Source organism: Glycine soja, chromosome 6, assembly GCF_004193775.1.
Source record: "Glycine soja cultivar W05 chromosome 6, ASM419377v2, whole genome shotgun sequence".
Classification (NCBI taxonomy): Eukaryota; Viridiplantae; Streptophyta; class Magnoliopsida; order Fabales; family Fabaceae; genus Glycine; species Glycine soja.
The window spans coordinates 48,322,027-48,338,225 of record NC_041007.1 but is presented as its reverse complement, the minus strand read 5'-3'; the positions used below and the strand labels follow the sequence as shown (position 1 = coordinate 48,338,225).

At 33.5% G+C, this 16,199-nt stretch overlaps 4 protein-coding genes across 5 annotated transcripts; all 4 read left to right on the top strand.

Moving 5' to 3' along the window:
• The first annotated feature begins 419 nt into the window (after positions 1–419).
• LOC114417456 (phosphatidylinositol/phosphatidylcholine transfer protein SFH13-like) lies at positions 420–6,944 on the top strand. Of its 2 annotated transcripts, XM_028382671.1 has the most exons (16): positions 420–579; positions 969–1,020; positions 1,318–1,424; positions 1,566–1,869; positions 1,963–2,062; positions 2,751–3,017; positions 3,321–3,398; positions 3,474–3,578; positions 3,671–3,720; positions 3,807–3,906; positions 4,026–4,121; positions 4,219–4,332; positions 4,456–4,609; positions 4,809–5,194; positions 5,279–5,353; positions 6,449–6,944. In XM_028382671.1, exons 3-16 carry the CDS (start codon positions 1,412–1,414, stop codon positions 6,467–6,469), a joined length of 1,863 nt encoding a protein of 620 aa, XP_028238472.1. In that variant the 5' UTR covers positions 420–579; positions 969–1,020; positions 1,318–1,411; the 3' UTR covers positions 6,470–6,944. The 2 variants fall into 2 exon arrangements, with proteins under 2 accessions (XP_028238472.1, XP_028238473.1); XM_028382672.1 differs by lacking the exon at positions 969–1,020 and having other exon boundaries at positions 422–579; positions 6,449–6,698.
• Positions 6,945–8,224: 1,280 nt separating this feature from the next.
• On the top strand, positions 8,225–9,468 carry LOC114417455 (GPI-anchored protein LLG1-like). Its single transcript, XM_028382670.1, has 3 exons — positions 8,225–8,448; positions 8,541–8,600; positions 8,934–9,468. Exons 1-3 carry the CDS (start codon positions 8,343–8,345, stop codon positions 9,257–9,259), a joined length of 492 nt encoding a protein of 163 aa, XP_028238471.1. The 5' UTR covers positions 8,225–8,342; the 3' UTR covers positions 9,260–9,468.
• A 612-nt stretch (positions 9,469–10,080) lies between these two features.
• Positions 10,081–12,559, top strand: LOC114417454 (GPI-anchored protein LLG1-like). Its single transcript, XM_028382669.1, has 3 exons — positions 10,081–10,407; positions 10,503–10,562; positions 12,025–12,559. Exons 1-3 carry the CDS (start codon positions 10,323–10,325, stop codon positions 12,375–12,377), a joined length of 498 nt encoding a protein of 165 aa, XP_028238470.1. The 5' UTR covers positions 10,081–10,322; the 3' UTR covers positions 12,378–12,559.
• Positions 12,560–13,958: 1,399 nt separating this feature from the next.
• LOC114417452 (photosystem I reaction center subunit V, chloroplastic-like) lies at positions 13,959–14,746 on the top strand. The gene has a single exon (XM_028382665.1). The coding sequence runs from the start codon at positions 14,074–14,076 to the stop codon at positions 14,566–14,568; it is 495 nt and encodes a 164-aa protein (XP_028238466.1). The 5' UTR covers positions 13,959–14,073; the 3' UTR covers positions 14,569–14,746.
• The last annotated feature ends 1,453 nt before the right edge of the window (positions 14,747–16,199 follow it).

Below are 16,199 nucleotides of genomic sequence, written 5' to 3'. Positions count from 1 at the left end.
AAAAAGCTACCGAATTATTCATTAAATTAATTTTACTCTTTTGTTACACTAACAATACATAAATTAAATTGTAAACTAATTTTAATTATTCATTAGTTTTTTTGTAAAAGAATTATTCATTAGTTTAAGGTTAATGCTTTGTACCTTTAAAAAAAATTAAATTTAGTGTTATTAACATAATTTTAAAATTAAAAAAAATTAATAATATTTAATTATTATTGTTATTTTTTTTTATTTATTCTTCATGTCATGTTGATATATGACAGAATGATTAAAATGACACTCATATTCTAAAAGTGATTAATTCAAGTAATATTCAACTTAATTACTTGAAGTAATGCTTTAGATTTAAGTCCGGTGGATGATTCGATTATTAAGATTAATGATGGATAAAATTGATATATAACATAAATTTATTGGATTAAGAGTGTGGCTTATAAGGAAAGGAAAAAAAAGAGTAAAGGGAGAAAACGAAAGAGAGAAAGAAGTAGAGACAGAGAGAGCAGAAGAAGGATCCACATCGTTCTCTTCCTCTCTTCTGTCTTCTTCTTCTCCTTCAACATTCCCAAACCCAAAAAGGTATGCATAATGTTTCTGTTTTTAGTTTTTATGTTATGGTTTAAATAATAATGATAATAGGTGAGAAATAGAAAGGGTGGTTATGTGATTGCGAGATCGAAGAAAATGCATGAAATTGAAATGAATGCGTTTTTTATTTGGGTGAAGAAAGAAATTAATAAATGCAACCACGGATCCAACTCAACCCATGACGTTAATTAATTAATATACTACGACCCTCCTTTCATTCATGTTCATGTGTATAACTCTTTCACATCACCAACTTCATTAAAAACCCAACCCCAAAATTTTTGTGTACCAGCCAGCCACATTGCAATCGCCGAAATTTTTCCACTTCGCGAAACGGCGAGTCGTTTTGGAATCCTGAGTTTTGGTTTTTGCTTTCGTAGGTTTTGATTGGGGTTACCGAGCGAACAGGTGTTTTAACAGCTACAAAATAAGGTTCTTAAACGACAATTCTCTCTCCTTATTTGATTCACCTCTAGATTCTTTGATTCCATCATTTCAATGACTCTGCATTTTACTTTTTCATTTTTAATTTTAAGATATGTACCTTACAATTCACTGAAATATTAGCTTTTTTTAATGCATTTCCTTTCTTGAGTTTTTTTTTCTTTCCATAATTTTTAACTTTTAATTTCAATTTTTGGTTTTTGTTGTGTGTGGATCAGTAATTTATTTTCCCATAATTTTTTATTTATTTTAATCTTAACTTTTGGTTGTGTATGTGTGGAGCAGTGATTTATGATATGATGGAGTTTGGTGTGAATTTGATTCACTGATTCAACGATTAGGATCAACTGTCATTGGTTTTTTTGTGTTGGGACTAGAAATGTCAATGTCAGGTATTTTCAGCTTTTTCTTTGCTATATATTGTAGTGTGTTTTTTTATGTATGTTGTGATTGGCACGTGACTTTGTGAGTGTAAATTACATTGCTGATGATGTTGTATTTCAATGGTTATTGATGCAATGTGCGTGTGAAAGGATTTGAAGGGCAATGTAGTAATGATGAGATTAGAGAGAGGAGGTCCGATGTTGAGAACTCAGAAGACGAGAGGCGGCCGTCGAGAATTGGGAACTTGAAGAAGAAGGCGATGAATGCGTCATCTAGATTCACTCATTCTCTTAAGAAAAGAGGGAAAAGGAAAATCGATTATCGGGTTCCGTCCATGTCCATTGAGGATGTAAGAGATGCGCGGGAGGAGACTGCCGTCCACGAATTGCGCCAGAAACTTGTTGAGAGGGGATCTTTACCTCCTAGGCATGATGACTATCATACATTGTTAAGGTATTTCATCAATTCAAAAGGGTACAATAAGCAAATATCAAGTGATCTTTTTTTTTGCTCACACTTGCTATGTTGCTCTCTAATTCTTGGTAGGTTTCTTAAAGCTAGGGACTTAAACATTGAGAAGACAGTTCAGATGTGGGAAGAAATGCTTACTTGGCGAAAGGAATATGGAACTGATACCATCCTTGAGGTATAAAGATAATAATATATGTCATAGCCCACAGAATGTTTCAGTGTATCAAAGTACAATACATAATCCCTTGGTTTATCTGATTTTGTGGATTCTAAAATGAATTTGTTTGTTTTATAATTTGAACAAGTTGGATACAGAACCATTCATGAGCCTCCACCTCACAGCTTAAGCTTTTACAGAAAATGATCCTTGACATGGAATTAGGGCTTTTATGACCAAGCAAAGTGGCCAAGAGTTCCGTTGTTGCTGCCTAATAATTCTTCTACAGATAAGCTTAATTTCTTTGCAAGACAAAATTTGCATTGTCTACACTTCAAGGGAGGCATGTTAGATATAAAGAAAACCATTGATGGGCATCCACCTAATAGCTTAAGCTTTTAGGAGAGTTGGGCTTTGACATAATATTAGAGTCTCTACGATCAAGTGGTAGTTTGATATCTGCTGCCCCCAATTCTGTCCATGCATCAAGCACAAATAGTTCTTGTGAGGGGACATGTTAGATATAAAACCTTTCATTTTTCTAATGGCATAAGGTTTTAGGAGAGTTGGTCCTTGATAGAAAAGAACAGAATTATTTAATTTTTTAATCTTTGAATATTTCAGCATCAGCATATTTTCTATGCTAGAAGACACCTTATGTATGTTTTATTTTGCTTTGGTGTGATTGTGGTGATAATGTTTGAAGGATTTTGAATTTGGAGAGCTGGAAGAAGTATTGCAGTATTATCCTCAAGGGTACCATGGAGTTGATAAGGAAGGTAGGCCAGTCTACATTGAGAGACTTGGGAAAGCCCATCCAAGCCGCCTAATGCACGCCACCACAATAGATCGATATTTGAAATACCACGTCCAGGAGTTCGAGAGGACCCTGCAGGAGAAATTTCCAGCATGCTCCATAGCAGCAAAGAGACGGATTTCTTCAACAACAACAATATTGGATGTACAGGGCTTGGTATGTTGCATTACACAAAATTATTTGTGTACCTTATCACTAATATCAGGTGTATTTCTGTTGTTGTTTCTCTTTGTATGCATGATAGTTGGTGCTGCTTTTTGATAGTATATTATTAATGTAGTTATCCTTTAAGCATTTTTATCAAATATGATATCTGCCTATAGTATTTTACAATCCAATCTATTTACTAAGGGGGTTGTTCCTGATTGGGTTTTCCCTATTTTAGGAGCTTCCTTGTTTTAAGTTGTTGAAAAGTTTCTGTACTAAAATTTTAGCTGACACTTGATATGTGTGATGCAGGGAATGAAAAATTTCTCACGTACTGCTGCAAATCTCTTGTCTGCTGTGACAAAAATAGATAGCAGTTACTATCCTGAGGTTTTTGTCCCATCCTTTCCCAAATTAACGTCTTTTCATCCATTCTATATAAAGCTTGATAGTGTATATTTGCAGACATTACATCACATGTATGTTGTCAATGCTGGTTCTGGCTTTAAGAAGATGCTTTGGCCTGCTGCACAGAAGTTTCTTGATTCCAAAACCATTGCGAAGATACAGGTGAAGAATATAATCTTCAGGCTTCAGCTAATATTTCATATGATCTATTTCTGCAGTGCCACTGACCTTACATTCATTTCCCAAATTTCCAGATTCTTGATTCTAAGTCTTTATATAAATTACTGGAAGTCATCGACTCTAGGTATACATTTATGTCTTCATCATATGGCATTGGAATTTCTATTCAATTTATTGATTAATTTGGATTTTGTAAATGAAACTATACAGTCAGTTGCCAGACTTTCTGGGTGGTTCTTGTACATGTGCTGCAGAAGGTGGATGTCTTCGGTCTAACAAGGGTCCATGGAATGATCCTGACATCATGAAGGTAATGTTTCATTGTATATCTTGTTTCTTAGTATTTACATGCCTCAGCTTATGAAAATATATATAACTTGGAATTGCCTTGTCATATGGCCAACTAATGTTGGATATTCTGATCTTTAGCTGGTACATAATGAGGAGGCAACATTTGTGAGGCAAATCACCAGAATGCCCAATGGTCAACATACATTTGACTCCTTTCAAATTCCCCGACTGAAGGCAAGTATTGGTCTTCTTGTCATTGGGAAGTTGGGAATTCACATGTGTTTACTTTATATATATGGACTTTTAACCTTTTTTTCTTCTCATCTCCCAGGAACGAAGCAGTGATACATCAACAGCCGAATCAGGGTCTGATATGAATGATTACTCCTCTCCCAACAGACACAGGAGCTGTCCTTGTCCTCATTTAGCCCCAGTTCATGAAGAAGTCAGTTTGGAAACTTTGAATCTGATTTATTTGAGATCCCTCATTCTTGTCTTTACCTGCAATCTCATTACATGTGGTTGTGTCTTGAGCTTTTAATCATACCTAGCACTGTATCTTCTGTAGGTTAAAGCACCAGATCTCAATGGCTACTACAGTTGTGATGATAGTGCTCTAGCAGTTGAGAAAGTGATTGAAAGTGATCACTTTCACCTTAATCGAGAGCAGCCATTGCAAACTAATGATATAGGGAATGTTGCTTGTAGAACAGATTCAGGAGGTATTGTCATGAAATTGTTGAAGAAATAATATTTATATGCTATATGGAACTCAAGTTGCAGATATACCTTGTCATATTTGAATTTGGAAGTTGGAAACTCATGGTAGCTATCATTCATGCTAGGTTTAACTGATTTCATTGACAAGTATTTCGGTAGTGTCCTTATTTGCTGAACTCACGCTACTTGATTTTTTGTTAGGTACTTATGTCAACAGTTGGTTCAGCATTGTTAAGGAAAAAGTAGAGAAAATAAATGTCTTATGTGTGGCAAGAGTGATGACATTTTTCATGGAAAAACTAGTTACACTCTTCCGCTATTTAACATTCGAATTTTGGAGAACACAGAACAATGTTCACCCATCAATTACCATGGAACATAACATTAATAACTATTCAGCAACTGTTGAAACAGCTTCTGAAAGAGATTATGTTCTTCCATGTGTACAACGTCTTCAGAGACTAGAAAAAGTCTTTGAGGAACTTAACAACAAGCCTGACGGTATGCCTCAGGAAAAGGAGCAAATGCTTATGGATTCCATGGATAGAATTAAATCTGTTGAGTTTGACCTTGAGAAGACCAAGAGGGTATTAGTCTATATTCTTGGTCATGTAGAACTTTTGATTATGCTGATCTGATAGGATGGTTTAAACTTTGTGCTTTTACTGCAGGTGCTACATGCTGCAGTGATGAAGCAGCTTGAGATTGTTGAATTGCTGGAGAACTTGAAGAAATCAAACTGCCGAGTAAGTTGGTCCTTGTATAACTTCTATATTCAAAATTGTTCAGACTACTCAATGTGTGGTTGACATTAATTATGTTACCTGAATGAAGATGAACTGGTAGAGGAGGATTTTCCCCTTGTTATTTTAACAAACATTTCTACATCTTTAGGTAAGTGAGCATGTCATTGCCAAATTCTGCTGATGAATTCTTAGTTACAGCAACCAGTTTCACTTAAAACTTTGATTAAATCTCAAGTTTATAGTCGTAGTTGACTTTCCTTTCATCTTCCTTTGCGTTTCCCATCCTATTTTTCTTGTCATGTCGTGTTCTGTTTCTTTCTTTATCAGGTACTTGTCCACATCGAATTCTTAAACCTCCCTGAAAACTATTCTAAACCCCTCACTACTTACCCAAGCTAGGTGTTTGGCTTGTGATTCTGTGCTCTTTAGTTCCTTATTTTAGTCAAAGGCCCTAATGAATCTTGACTAACTTGTTTTTGCAATTGAAATATGCCATTATAAATTACATGAACATAAATGAATAAATTGGTGTGTGTTTTCAGTTGAAAACATGAACCTTATTTTGGGTAAAATAAAATTGTCATGGCAAAAAATGTAATTTTAAGCAAATCTAAAAATACAAAAAAGACAAGAAGTCAATATATCATAAATTTTCAGTATTTTTATTTCCTGAAAACAGAAAACAAGAAGTCAAACCAAGCATGTTTTCAGAATTCTAATCTTTTGAAAATGAAAACAATTTTCAAAAAATGAAAATTGAAAATGAAAACAGAAAATGAAAATGCAAACCAAACACCTCCTTAAGTTGCCAATGCTTGTGCAATTTGTATTTATAGAGATCATACTTCAATTATGTCACCGATGTTGAGACTTCCAAGATCCAAGTAACCTAACAAGCAGGGGGACAACCTTCAGAACAACTTTGGTTCAATCTAAACAGTAAATTGATTATAAAAAATAAATATTTACACCATCTGCACTAGCCACTTCCAACATGGTCTGTGGTATCACCCCTGTGCACAAGTACAACGTTTGAACTTGAGTTCATAGATGTAGTTTTTTGAAAACTTTTTTTAACAAGGATTATTCTTGCAGCAAAGAAGCCTGTTCTGTTGAGTCATCTAAACGTTCAGCAACAGAAGTCCTTGGCACCACAGAAGATATTTCCATCAAAGAGAAGACTTCGTGCAACCTCACACCTAGATTGGACCATAGGAAGCATGAGGCAACGGAGTTTTGGTAGAGCATACATAGAAACATGACGAATTGGGATGATACACAGTCCACTTTGTTTTATATCTAATAATAATAATAATATGATATATAATATAGTTTTCCTCTTGCATCTTTTGTCTTCTTTCATAGTAAATAAGTGTAAAGAAGGTGTAATTATGCATGGATGAGATGTTCTAATAAGTTTAAGACAGTTTTGAGAATAGAAAAAAAATAGAAAAGTTTCTAGTGCAGAAAGTTTAAAAAATCCTAACCTGTGTTACGTGTAAAGGATTTTGAAAATGTTTTCACAGACATTGGAATGATAAGTCACCAGATGGGTGTGACAGTAGTCTATTTTCCCTATTGGTTCATGTAAGGTTTGTTGAGTACTCAAACTGGCCTGGTTATCACAAATAAAACTCAATGAACTGGCAAGCAAATACTAAACCACTTCTGTTCAAAGTCATATTAGATTTGCAATCATCTTTGATAGGGAATTTATAAGTACTATGTTAATCACAAATCACAAACAAACTCAGCCAAAACTTATTTGGGTTGTTGATTTTGGCACATTTTTTTATTTTGTGTTTTAGAGTAAACTATACTTCTCAGTTCTCTCTATCCAAAGATTTTTAAATTAAATATCCAAAAATCAACATAGTTCCCACAACTTGGAATTTCCATGCTAACATGAGAAGATTTGCGTAGAAATGAACAATACTATTCGCTTTGGACAATACTAACCCACGGTTTTGGTGGATTTGCCGATGCGGAAATCAATTTTGTTCAAGGACATAGTGCTTGTTTGGATCAGCGGCTTGTACCAAAAACGTGTGTAAGGGACGTGAAAATGTGAAGCAAAACGTGTAGAGAGAAGATCTCTTGATTCACGTTTTTCAATTATTTTTTTTCCAAACACAGGGTATAATCGATTTTATTTGTGCTTGTGTTTCAAAATGGCTCAAATTATCGATTTTGGTTGACAACCACAACTGATTAAGGTTTTTTTTTTTTTTTTTTATAGCCGTATTCAATGTGCTTCTTTGATATGTATATTAGTAGGTCTACGATAACTAAAATAAATAATAATAATTATAATAATATATTTTAATTTAATATTAATTTTTTCTTTTCTTACCTACTAAACAATTTTAATTCAATTTTTTGCTTTCTATTTACTTTACTTCTCTCCCATGAAACAATTTTTATTTCTATCATATTTTCACCTATTTTTCTTCTTTCTTTTCTCACTTATTCATTTTTATTTTCTCTCTTTTTTCCTTCAACAACTGTAACATGTTTGATTTTCAGTCCAACTTGTGCACAAATTCTAAAATCAAATCTAATGGTCCACAGCAAACTGTCACCATTGTTTATTTGTAACATATACCTAAACATGTACTAAACACACTGTCAAAATTTCCAAGGAGTCAAACACATTAAAGGCCACCGAAATTTCAACCCCACACAACGCTGAATCAAACACATTGAACCAATGATCGTGACTCCCTCTCTGTCTTTCTCTATTTCTTTATTCAAACAATTTTTGTTTAGTTCAGCTCTCTCTTCTCTGATAAACAGCCACTCTATTTTTTGTGTCCTTTTTTTTTTTCTTTTCTTTTAAGTTAGAATCTGGTCATTACTACTCATTACTCAAATCAGAAACATAACTCTTATTTGAAACTAACCAAAAAAAGCAAGATCATGGTACCATTAAGTTAACTCCATCTAGAACTATCTTTCTATCCACCCTTCTTGTCTCAACTCTCAAGTCATGGCATTTTCTTTCACTCAACGATTTTTCCTTTCTCCTTCACTTCTTCTTCTCCTTCTCCTGATTGCTCTCTCTGCTTCTTCTCTTACTCCCACTTGTTTTTCTGGTAAGTTCTTAATTTGTATTGGAGTGTCGGAAAACTAAAACTCAAGACAAGAAGTTTCTTTGTTAATATTTGGGTTTTGTTGTTTGTTGCAGACAGTGTTTTTGATTCTCAAGCAGCGCATGCTGGGAGGAACCTTCTTCAGGCTAAAAAAAGTTGGTGATTTTTGTTATGTTTTATTTATTTTGCCTCCCCATGCATTTAGATCTACCATCATATTAGCTTCTTTAAAAAAGAAAGCTCCAACATATATCTAACCACTAAGGGCATGCATTAACAGGTATGCAATTTAATCAGCACTCTCAAGTTAGAACTTTTGCGTTAAATAGTTAGAAAAAGAAAAACAAAACAACAAAATATGAGCAAGATAACCTAGTCTATTGCTATAGAAATCCTCCAACACAAAGGAAACAACAAAAGAGCTATTGTGATGAATACCAACCACAAGTGTCTTGATTCTCTTTCTTATCTCTGAATCATGAATGCAGGTTGTCCTGTGAATTTCGAGTTTTTAAACTACACAATAATCACAAGCAAATGCAAAGGACCCCAGTACCCTCCCAAGCAATGCTGTGCTGCATTGAAAGAGTTTGCTTGCCCTTATGCCAATGCTTTAAACGATTCAACGAATGATTGTGCTGCAATCATGTTTAGTTACATTAATCTCTATGGAAAGTACCCTTTCGGCTTCTTTGCTAGTGTGTGTCGCCAAGGGAAGAAAGGTATTACTATTAACTGTCCTGCTTCTGCTGCATCGCCACCATCAGTATCAGAAGATGGCACTGGAATGAAAACTCACCAGATACGTGTGTGACAGTAATAGTAGTAGTCTATTTTCCATGTTGTTATGTTACATGTAATAAGGTTTGTTCAGTACTTACACTGGACAAGTACTTAACCACTTCAGTTCAAAGACATGTTAAATTTGCACTCAGATCATCCTGGGGATGCAACTTATAACTACTATGTTGGTTTCACAAGCTGTCTCTAGTAGGAAATGCCAGAATATTTTTACTTTCATCATCTCTGTTGTGTTTTATTTCTCTTAATTTTCTAATAAAAAAAAATCATCCAATCAAGTTGTTAACCCAACCCCCCTCAGGGCCACCTCAGATCAAATTATATGTCATGATTTATATTTTTAAAATACAATTTAATCAATCCACCTCTAATAGTGTTTGGGTTGTAAGTTGTAACTCTATCAGGCTTTATTGCTATCAAATAGATTTATTTGAAAAATGCTTGAGTTGTGGAGGGTTGTGTTAGGTTTTATTATTATGAAATGGATTTACTTTTAAGTCAATAAATTTCTCAGATAAATTATAATATTTTATTATATTTATCAAAACTTCGTTTAAGTAATTAAAGATTACATTTTTGTAAAATATCTTATTTTAGTATATATTATGAACAATTTAAGAAAAAAATGTTCTAAATTAAAATTAAATAATACTCCTAACTACTCGTCAAATAACTAACTTTATTAATTAAAGCATAAATTAACTACCACATTGATTAATAAATTAAAAAAGGCAATTTTTATTAGGATATACACTGTTTATAGCTTTTTCTTAAAGTTTTTTTTATCATCCAACAGAGACTCATTAAATATATTTGGTTAAGTGAAATTGGATTGAGTGGGAGAAAAAAAACATAAAAGACAGCTTGCAGAAGAGCAGGTTTGCGCGTATTGGTGCTGTCACTCATTACAACGTTAGATTAGATCGTGTCTTCTTCCTCTCTCTACTTTCTTCTCTAATACCATACCTGCCACTTCCAACACTTATTCCTTTTTTTTTTCCCTCTTGTCATTACTCAAATTTGAAACATTATTTGAAGCTATCAAACAACAATCTTTCTTCTATCAACCCTCAGCCATGGTGTTTTCTTTCAACCGACGCTTCTGCCTTTCTTCTTCGCTTCTCCTTCTCCTCATGGCCCTCTGTGTTTCTTCTCTTTCTGGTAACTAACTCTTTCTTTCTTCTCTCAATTTTCACTCTTTTCTAAATCAGAATAGTTTCTTTGTTAATTAACATTTTTGTTGGTTTTGCTTGCAGACACCGTTTTCAACTCTCAAGCAGCGCATACCGCTCGGAACCTTCTTCAGGCTAAAAAAAGTTTGTATTTTTTTTCCTCTGCCTATGCTTTTGGATCTACCCGATTATTATGCTTTTTTTTTTTGGTCCTGCTAACTTAATCAACCTATATCTTAAATATTAAAAGGGTGTGGTTTAGTTGGTAATTAACATTTGTTGAGCATGTGAGTTTGCTCACATTACAAATTCTTGGGGAGAGGCTAAGAGATTTAAATGTGATTAAGCCACAGACTAAGAATTGATCTAACCAAAAGAGTTGGTGCAATGGTGTAAAATGGTGTAAGATTATGCTACTTTCATATGTGTGAAAATGAGATTAGTCTCTTATCCCATAGGTTGGGAACTCTCGAGGACTCTGACGCAGGACCGAAAAAGACTAAGTATTAGTCTCATAGTTAAATCAAAGAATTGAAACTTGTGAGGATACTTGAGTGTCCCATCAGGGATTTGAAGACCTTAACTATGAGACATGATACATGTATAATAATTCTTATTACAATTTATACAATATGTCTATCTCTCTCTATCATATAATTTATTATATTTCAAAATTTTCTCTCTTCTTTCACTTTTCTCCCTTTCTTTTTCTTTGTTGTAAGATTTGTTGTACAAATTAATAACATTTCTCTAACTTAATTAGGATAGTTACTGGAAAAAAATATATCAAAAGTATTGACTATGTAATTTACATTGTCATTCAATTATAACCTGTTATCTATGTTAAAGTTTGCTAATTTTTACAATAATTATCTTAAAAATCATATCTACTTGACTTTTGATTGGTTGACAGAGACAATCTTTCTATGTGCTATATTTTTGGTGGTTTGTTATGGATTTTGTCTGTATAATTTTTTTTTAGATTGAAGAAAACAAAGTTCACTAGCAGTAAGTAAAGATGGGTTTACAATTGCTCGTTAAAGCAATAGTAAGAGGAAGAAGCTGGGTTTGCCAGGAAATAATATTTCTTCCAGAAAGAAAGACTATAACTAACTACCATTTTGGTTTTCCAAATACATATTTGATATCACAATTTGGTCCTCTAAAGGTTTGTGTGAGCAAATTAGTCCTTCAAAAGTTTGAAGTGACATCGATTAAAATTGATTTCACTTTAAATCTTTGAAAGGCTGATTAGATAGCACAATATTTCAGTCGTCCAAATTGATGTTCAGTGTATCTTTGGAGGATCAAAATGTTGGTTAATTTTTTTTTTTTTCCTGAAAGAAACAAGCTTTCTACTTAATCTTATGTTCACATACATACGTTAGTAATGGGCTATTTGAGAATTATGGCCCCAAAATTAGCAATAGTATAGACTATACAATGAGTTATGGCAAAATTTTCCTTTCAAACCCACAATGCTCCCCTCCCCTTAGGGGGTCTTTCTCCATTGATCCCCAATATATATGTACATAGCTGGCACGCCAATTTTGACCAAAGCTAAATATTAGTCAGATGATGCTGTTTTTTCACCTTGCACCTGCAGGTTGTTCTGTGAATTTCGAGTTTTTAAACTACACAATAATCACAAGCAAATGCAAAGGACCCCATTACCCTCCCAAAGAATGTTGTGGGGCTTTTAAAGAATTTGCTTGCCCTTATGTCGATGTATTAAATGATTTAACGAACGAGTGCGCCTCAACCATGTTTAGTTACATTAATCTCTATGGAAAATACCCTCCTGGCCTCTTTGCTAGTGAGTGTCATGAAGGGAAACTTGGTCTCGCTTGTCCTGCATTGCCACCGTCTGCATCAGCAGATGACACTGCAAATCAAGTTGTACACTGTCCATCTCTATTGCTGATGCTCACAGCCTGCTTCTTAATCTTGTTATTTTGATATCTTTCTATACACAACTTTTATTCTTTTTCTCGCACAATATTGATGTATAATCAGTTATCATTTTTTATATGTTGTGTGTGAATTACTTTTTGAGCAAAAAAAATTGACAATGTACCTGTAGTTTAAGGAGAGTTCTATTGATCAAATTTTATCTAATGAAATTACGTTAGCCAAGTGCGCAGGACTTGAATTTGAATTAGCTTATTTCACTTTTGGGAAAAATGTAAATTATATTAAACCCAAAATGATACAACAATAAACGGGACATACCTCGCAGCTAGAGAAAATCAAAAGTCTCCCTAATACAAGAAGGTCTATATCAAGATGCTAAAACAAATGCAACATGTGTGCTTGTCTATACATAAGAAACTTAATCTTGTTAATAACCTCTATTATAAAAAATTGATAATCTTATTTCACTTTTAGTTTAAGGAGAGGAGGGTTTTTGGGAGGGGAAGAGAGAAAACGAAATTCAGAGGAAAATGAAGCATAGAAACTATCGTTGAAAACTGACCTAATATGTTTCTATTTATACCTAGGCTACTCACAAGCTATCATTTACTTTATTTTTTAAAAAGAAACTCTATTTTATTCTTTATCAAATGAATAAATAGAAGATTTTTTTATTTTCTCTCAAACCATTACTTTAGTTAATAAAGTTATTTCTCCTTATTTATTTAATTATAAAAATCTCATAATTTTTCTAAAACTCTATTTATTTATAAATAACAATCATTTTTAAATTAGTTAAAAAAATATGGAATGTTACATGGAGCACAACAATTCATTTATTAACTTATATTAGGTGTTTTCATTTGAGTGATTTTATCTCAATTTTCAAATAGAACAATAAATGAATTAAGAGAGTTTGTCGATGTTTCTCAATAATTAATTTTGCGAAAAATAGAATGTATAATTACATGGGAGAAGATGAATAGTTGAATGATTATTTGATTATATATATAAAGATATATATTTTTTATAATATTGACAATGAAACTATCACATAACATTTTCAAATGTAGATGCATAAAGAACAATTATAATTTATAAAAGTTTAAGTATTTTAAATTATTTTTTTATCATGACATTATATAGTAAAAATTTATGATATTTTTCTTTTTCCTTCTGCCAAACACAAACTTAAAAATTAAGTTAAATTGATAGGTGAAATGTTTAATTTTAACCGGAATTCTGGTTAACTGTTAACCTTTTGTAATTAGTTTATCCGTATAAACCTTTAATGTAAGCCTCTCGAAAGACAAATAAACTTCCATTCTTCACCTCAAAGTTATAACAGTTTGACTTGAAAAAGTAAAACATTAAATTAACAGTCCTGACTTTAGTCTCATGTAAATGTACCTAAATATACACCATGTGGCCATATAGCTAGCAATATTACTACATTGAATTGAACTCGCAAAATACAAGCTCACTCAATTAAAACAAGAGATAGAAAGCAATAAAATATATCTGTGATCCAAAGCAAACCAATAAAAGCATGCCAGGTCATCATGCAAATCTTTATTCAATGGCTTACAATAAAAATGCATCTTATCTGTCTTCCACCACCCCTTTTCATAGTATATGATCTCATCTCAAAGTCCATTCTACACAATTCTCTCTCATCATCTTTGCTATTACCTCTTTTTCCAAACTCTAAAAATTTTTAGTTCCACAAAACCAAACCAAAATGGCAGCAGCCTCGGCCTCATCCACCATGATATCAACACCAGCCTTATCTCCAAGCACAAGCATCCAAAAGCACCATCATTTGAAGCCATCCAACGTGTGCTTTCAAGGCCTTAGACCCCTCACAAGGTTCACAACCAAAGTGAGCAGCACCACCAAAAGGGTTATTCCAAAGGGTGGTGTCGGTGTTAGAGCTGAACTCAACTCAGCACTTGTCATAAGCCTCAGCACTGGGCTCTCCCTCTTCTTGGGGAGGTTTGTGTTCTTCAACTTCCAAAGGGAGAACGTGGCAAAGCAAGTGCCTGAGCAGAACGGACTCACACACTTTGAGGCTGGTGACACACGTGCCAAGGAGTATGTCAGCCTCCTCAAATCCAATGACCCTGTTGGATTCAACATTGTTGATGTCTTGGCTTGGGGCTCCATTGGCCATGTTGTTGCTTACTATATCTTGGCCACCACTAGCAATGGCTATGACCCTGCATTCTTTGGCTGATTTTCATCACGTTCCATTGTCTTTCTTTGCTTACTTTTTACTATGTTATAATGTAATCAATGTCATCATGTATAGGTTCTCTCTAAGATCCAACAAGTTCAGCATATGCTAATTTGGTCACTCTTTTCGCCTGCTATTTGGTTAATGGAAAATGGATTCTCTTTATTATCATGTTCCATTGTGTTTGTTACCGTATATTATTTTTCTTGGTAGTATGTTATGTGATGTACAGGTTCTCTCTAGATCCAGCAAGTTCAGCATATGCTAATTTGGTCACTCTTTTCGCCTGCTATTTGGTTAATGGAAAATGGCTGAGGAGGTTATATGATCTTTTTGGCTCGTGTTTCTTTGTTATCAAATTTATTCATCTTCTTTTGAGCCTTGACTTCATAATTTACTAATTAACAACCTGATGTCCTTGTTTAATTTATGCTAACATTTTAAATTATGATCGGAGTCGTGTTTCTTGATATTGTGCGAAATTGTGAACAAATACAACCATAATTATAGTTACAAATATCCCAAAAATCTTGATGTTGCAGTTGAAATCTGAGTTGTAACCGTTTTTTAAAACCTTAATTGGTACGTGTAAGGTCGAACAATATTGGATTATATGCGTTTTTTTGGCTGAACAGGTAAGTTCTAAAAGTCTGAGGGACATAATTGATTATGTGAACTTAATAACTATGATTAGTATGAAAGTTATTAAATTGAGAGCTTTTATGTCAAAATGATCAAAAAGCCTTTAGAATTGGAAGGTCATGGAATCATAGTATTTTCTCTAGTATCTTACAAGATACATGATCTACTTGAAAAATATCTTATGACGATGAACTTAGAGATTTTGCAAATGGGGTTGGCTCACATTACTGAACTTTCTCACATGTGGGGAGGAGCTTGGTGATTGCTATTACTCAGCGGTTTCAAAAAGATCAGGTGCACCTATACCATATAGGGAGATAAATGGGCGGAAACTAGCAAAAATGAAAAGTCTGTTCATGCTACTAGAAAAATTTCTTCAAATAAAGTCATGTTCTAATCCTCATTTTCCAATGATATTCAGAAATTTCAATTTTCTAAATGATTTAAACTTGAAATTGACTATTTCGCATCGTGAATGCACGATGGTTTTTATCTTTATTGGGCTATATATTACAATTGCTATGGAAAAAGACCAAAATAGGATTCAAACTAAAGTCTAAACGCAGGATAACTTTGTTGACTAGATAAACAGAACGCTGATGTTATTACTTATTACACATGTACCTCCTCTAGGTTGCACTTGAAAATTTTATAAAACTTATTCCACAAAATACTTGTTTTCATTTACAGAGAGAATAAACTCCGAGCAGTTGTTGCTCAAAAGGGAGAGGAACGACAGAAACATGCCCTATTTCGTTTTCCCTAAACTATGGACAGAGCAGTATATGAACCAAAAGTGAAACATCATTATGTCTTCACTGTTCCTCATTCGCTTCAGTGATTTCCTTCTTAGGGTGCTCAGCTTCATTATTATACGCATTAGAATTGTCATTATTCTGTACAAAAGTGAAACATCATTATAGATATCAAAGCAACCTACATATAAACTGCACACGCCAGTTGCAGCTAAATAAATTTGTTAAATCATA

Coding starts and splice junctions, on each gene's coding strand:
- LOC114417452 (XM_028382665.1), top strand. CDS start 14,074: ATGGCAGCAGCCTCGGCCTCATCCACCATGATATCAACACCAGCCTTA.
- LOC114417455 (XM_028382670.1), top strand. CDS start 8,343: ATGGCATTTTCTTTCACTCAACGATTTTTCCTTTCTCCTTCACTTCTT. Junction 8,449..8,540: donor TACTCCCACTTGTTTTTCTG/GTAAGTTCTTAA, acceptor TGTTTGTTGCAG/ACAGTGTTTTTGATTCTCAA. Junction 8,601..8,933: donor CCTTCTTCAGGCTAAAAAAA/GTTGGTGATTTT, acceptor TCATGAATGCAG/GTTGTCCTGTGAATTTCGAG.
- LOC114417456 (XM_028382671.1), top strand. Junction 3,721..3,806: donor CTGGAAGTCATCGACTCTAG/GTATACATTTAT, acceptor GAAACTATACAG/TCAGTTGCCAGACTTTCTGG. Junction 5,195..5,278: donor ACCTTGAGAAGACCAAGAGG/GTATTAGTCTAT, acceptor CTTTTACTGCAG/GTGCTACATGCTGCAGTGAT.
- LOC114417454 (XM_028382669.1), top strand. CDS start 10,323: ATGGTGTTTTCTTTCAACCGACGCTTCTGCCTTTCTTCTTCGCTTCTC. Junction 10,408..10,502: donor CTGTGTTTCTTCTCTTTCTG/GTAACTAACTCT, acceptor TTTTGCTTGCAG/ACACCGTTTTCAACTCTCAA. Junction 10,563..12,024: donor CCTTCTTCAGGCTAAAAAAA/GTTTGTATTTTT, acceptor TTGCACCTGCAG/GTTGTTCTGTGAATTTCGAG.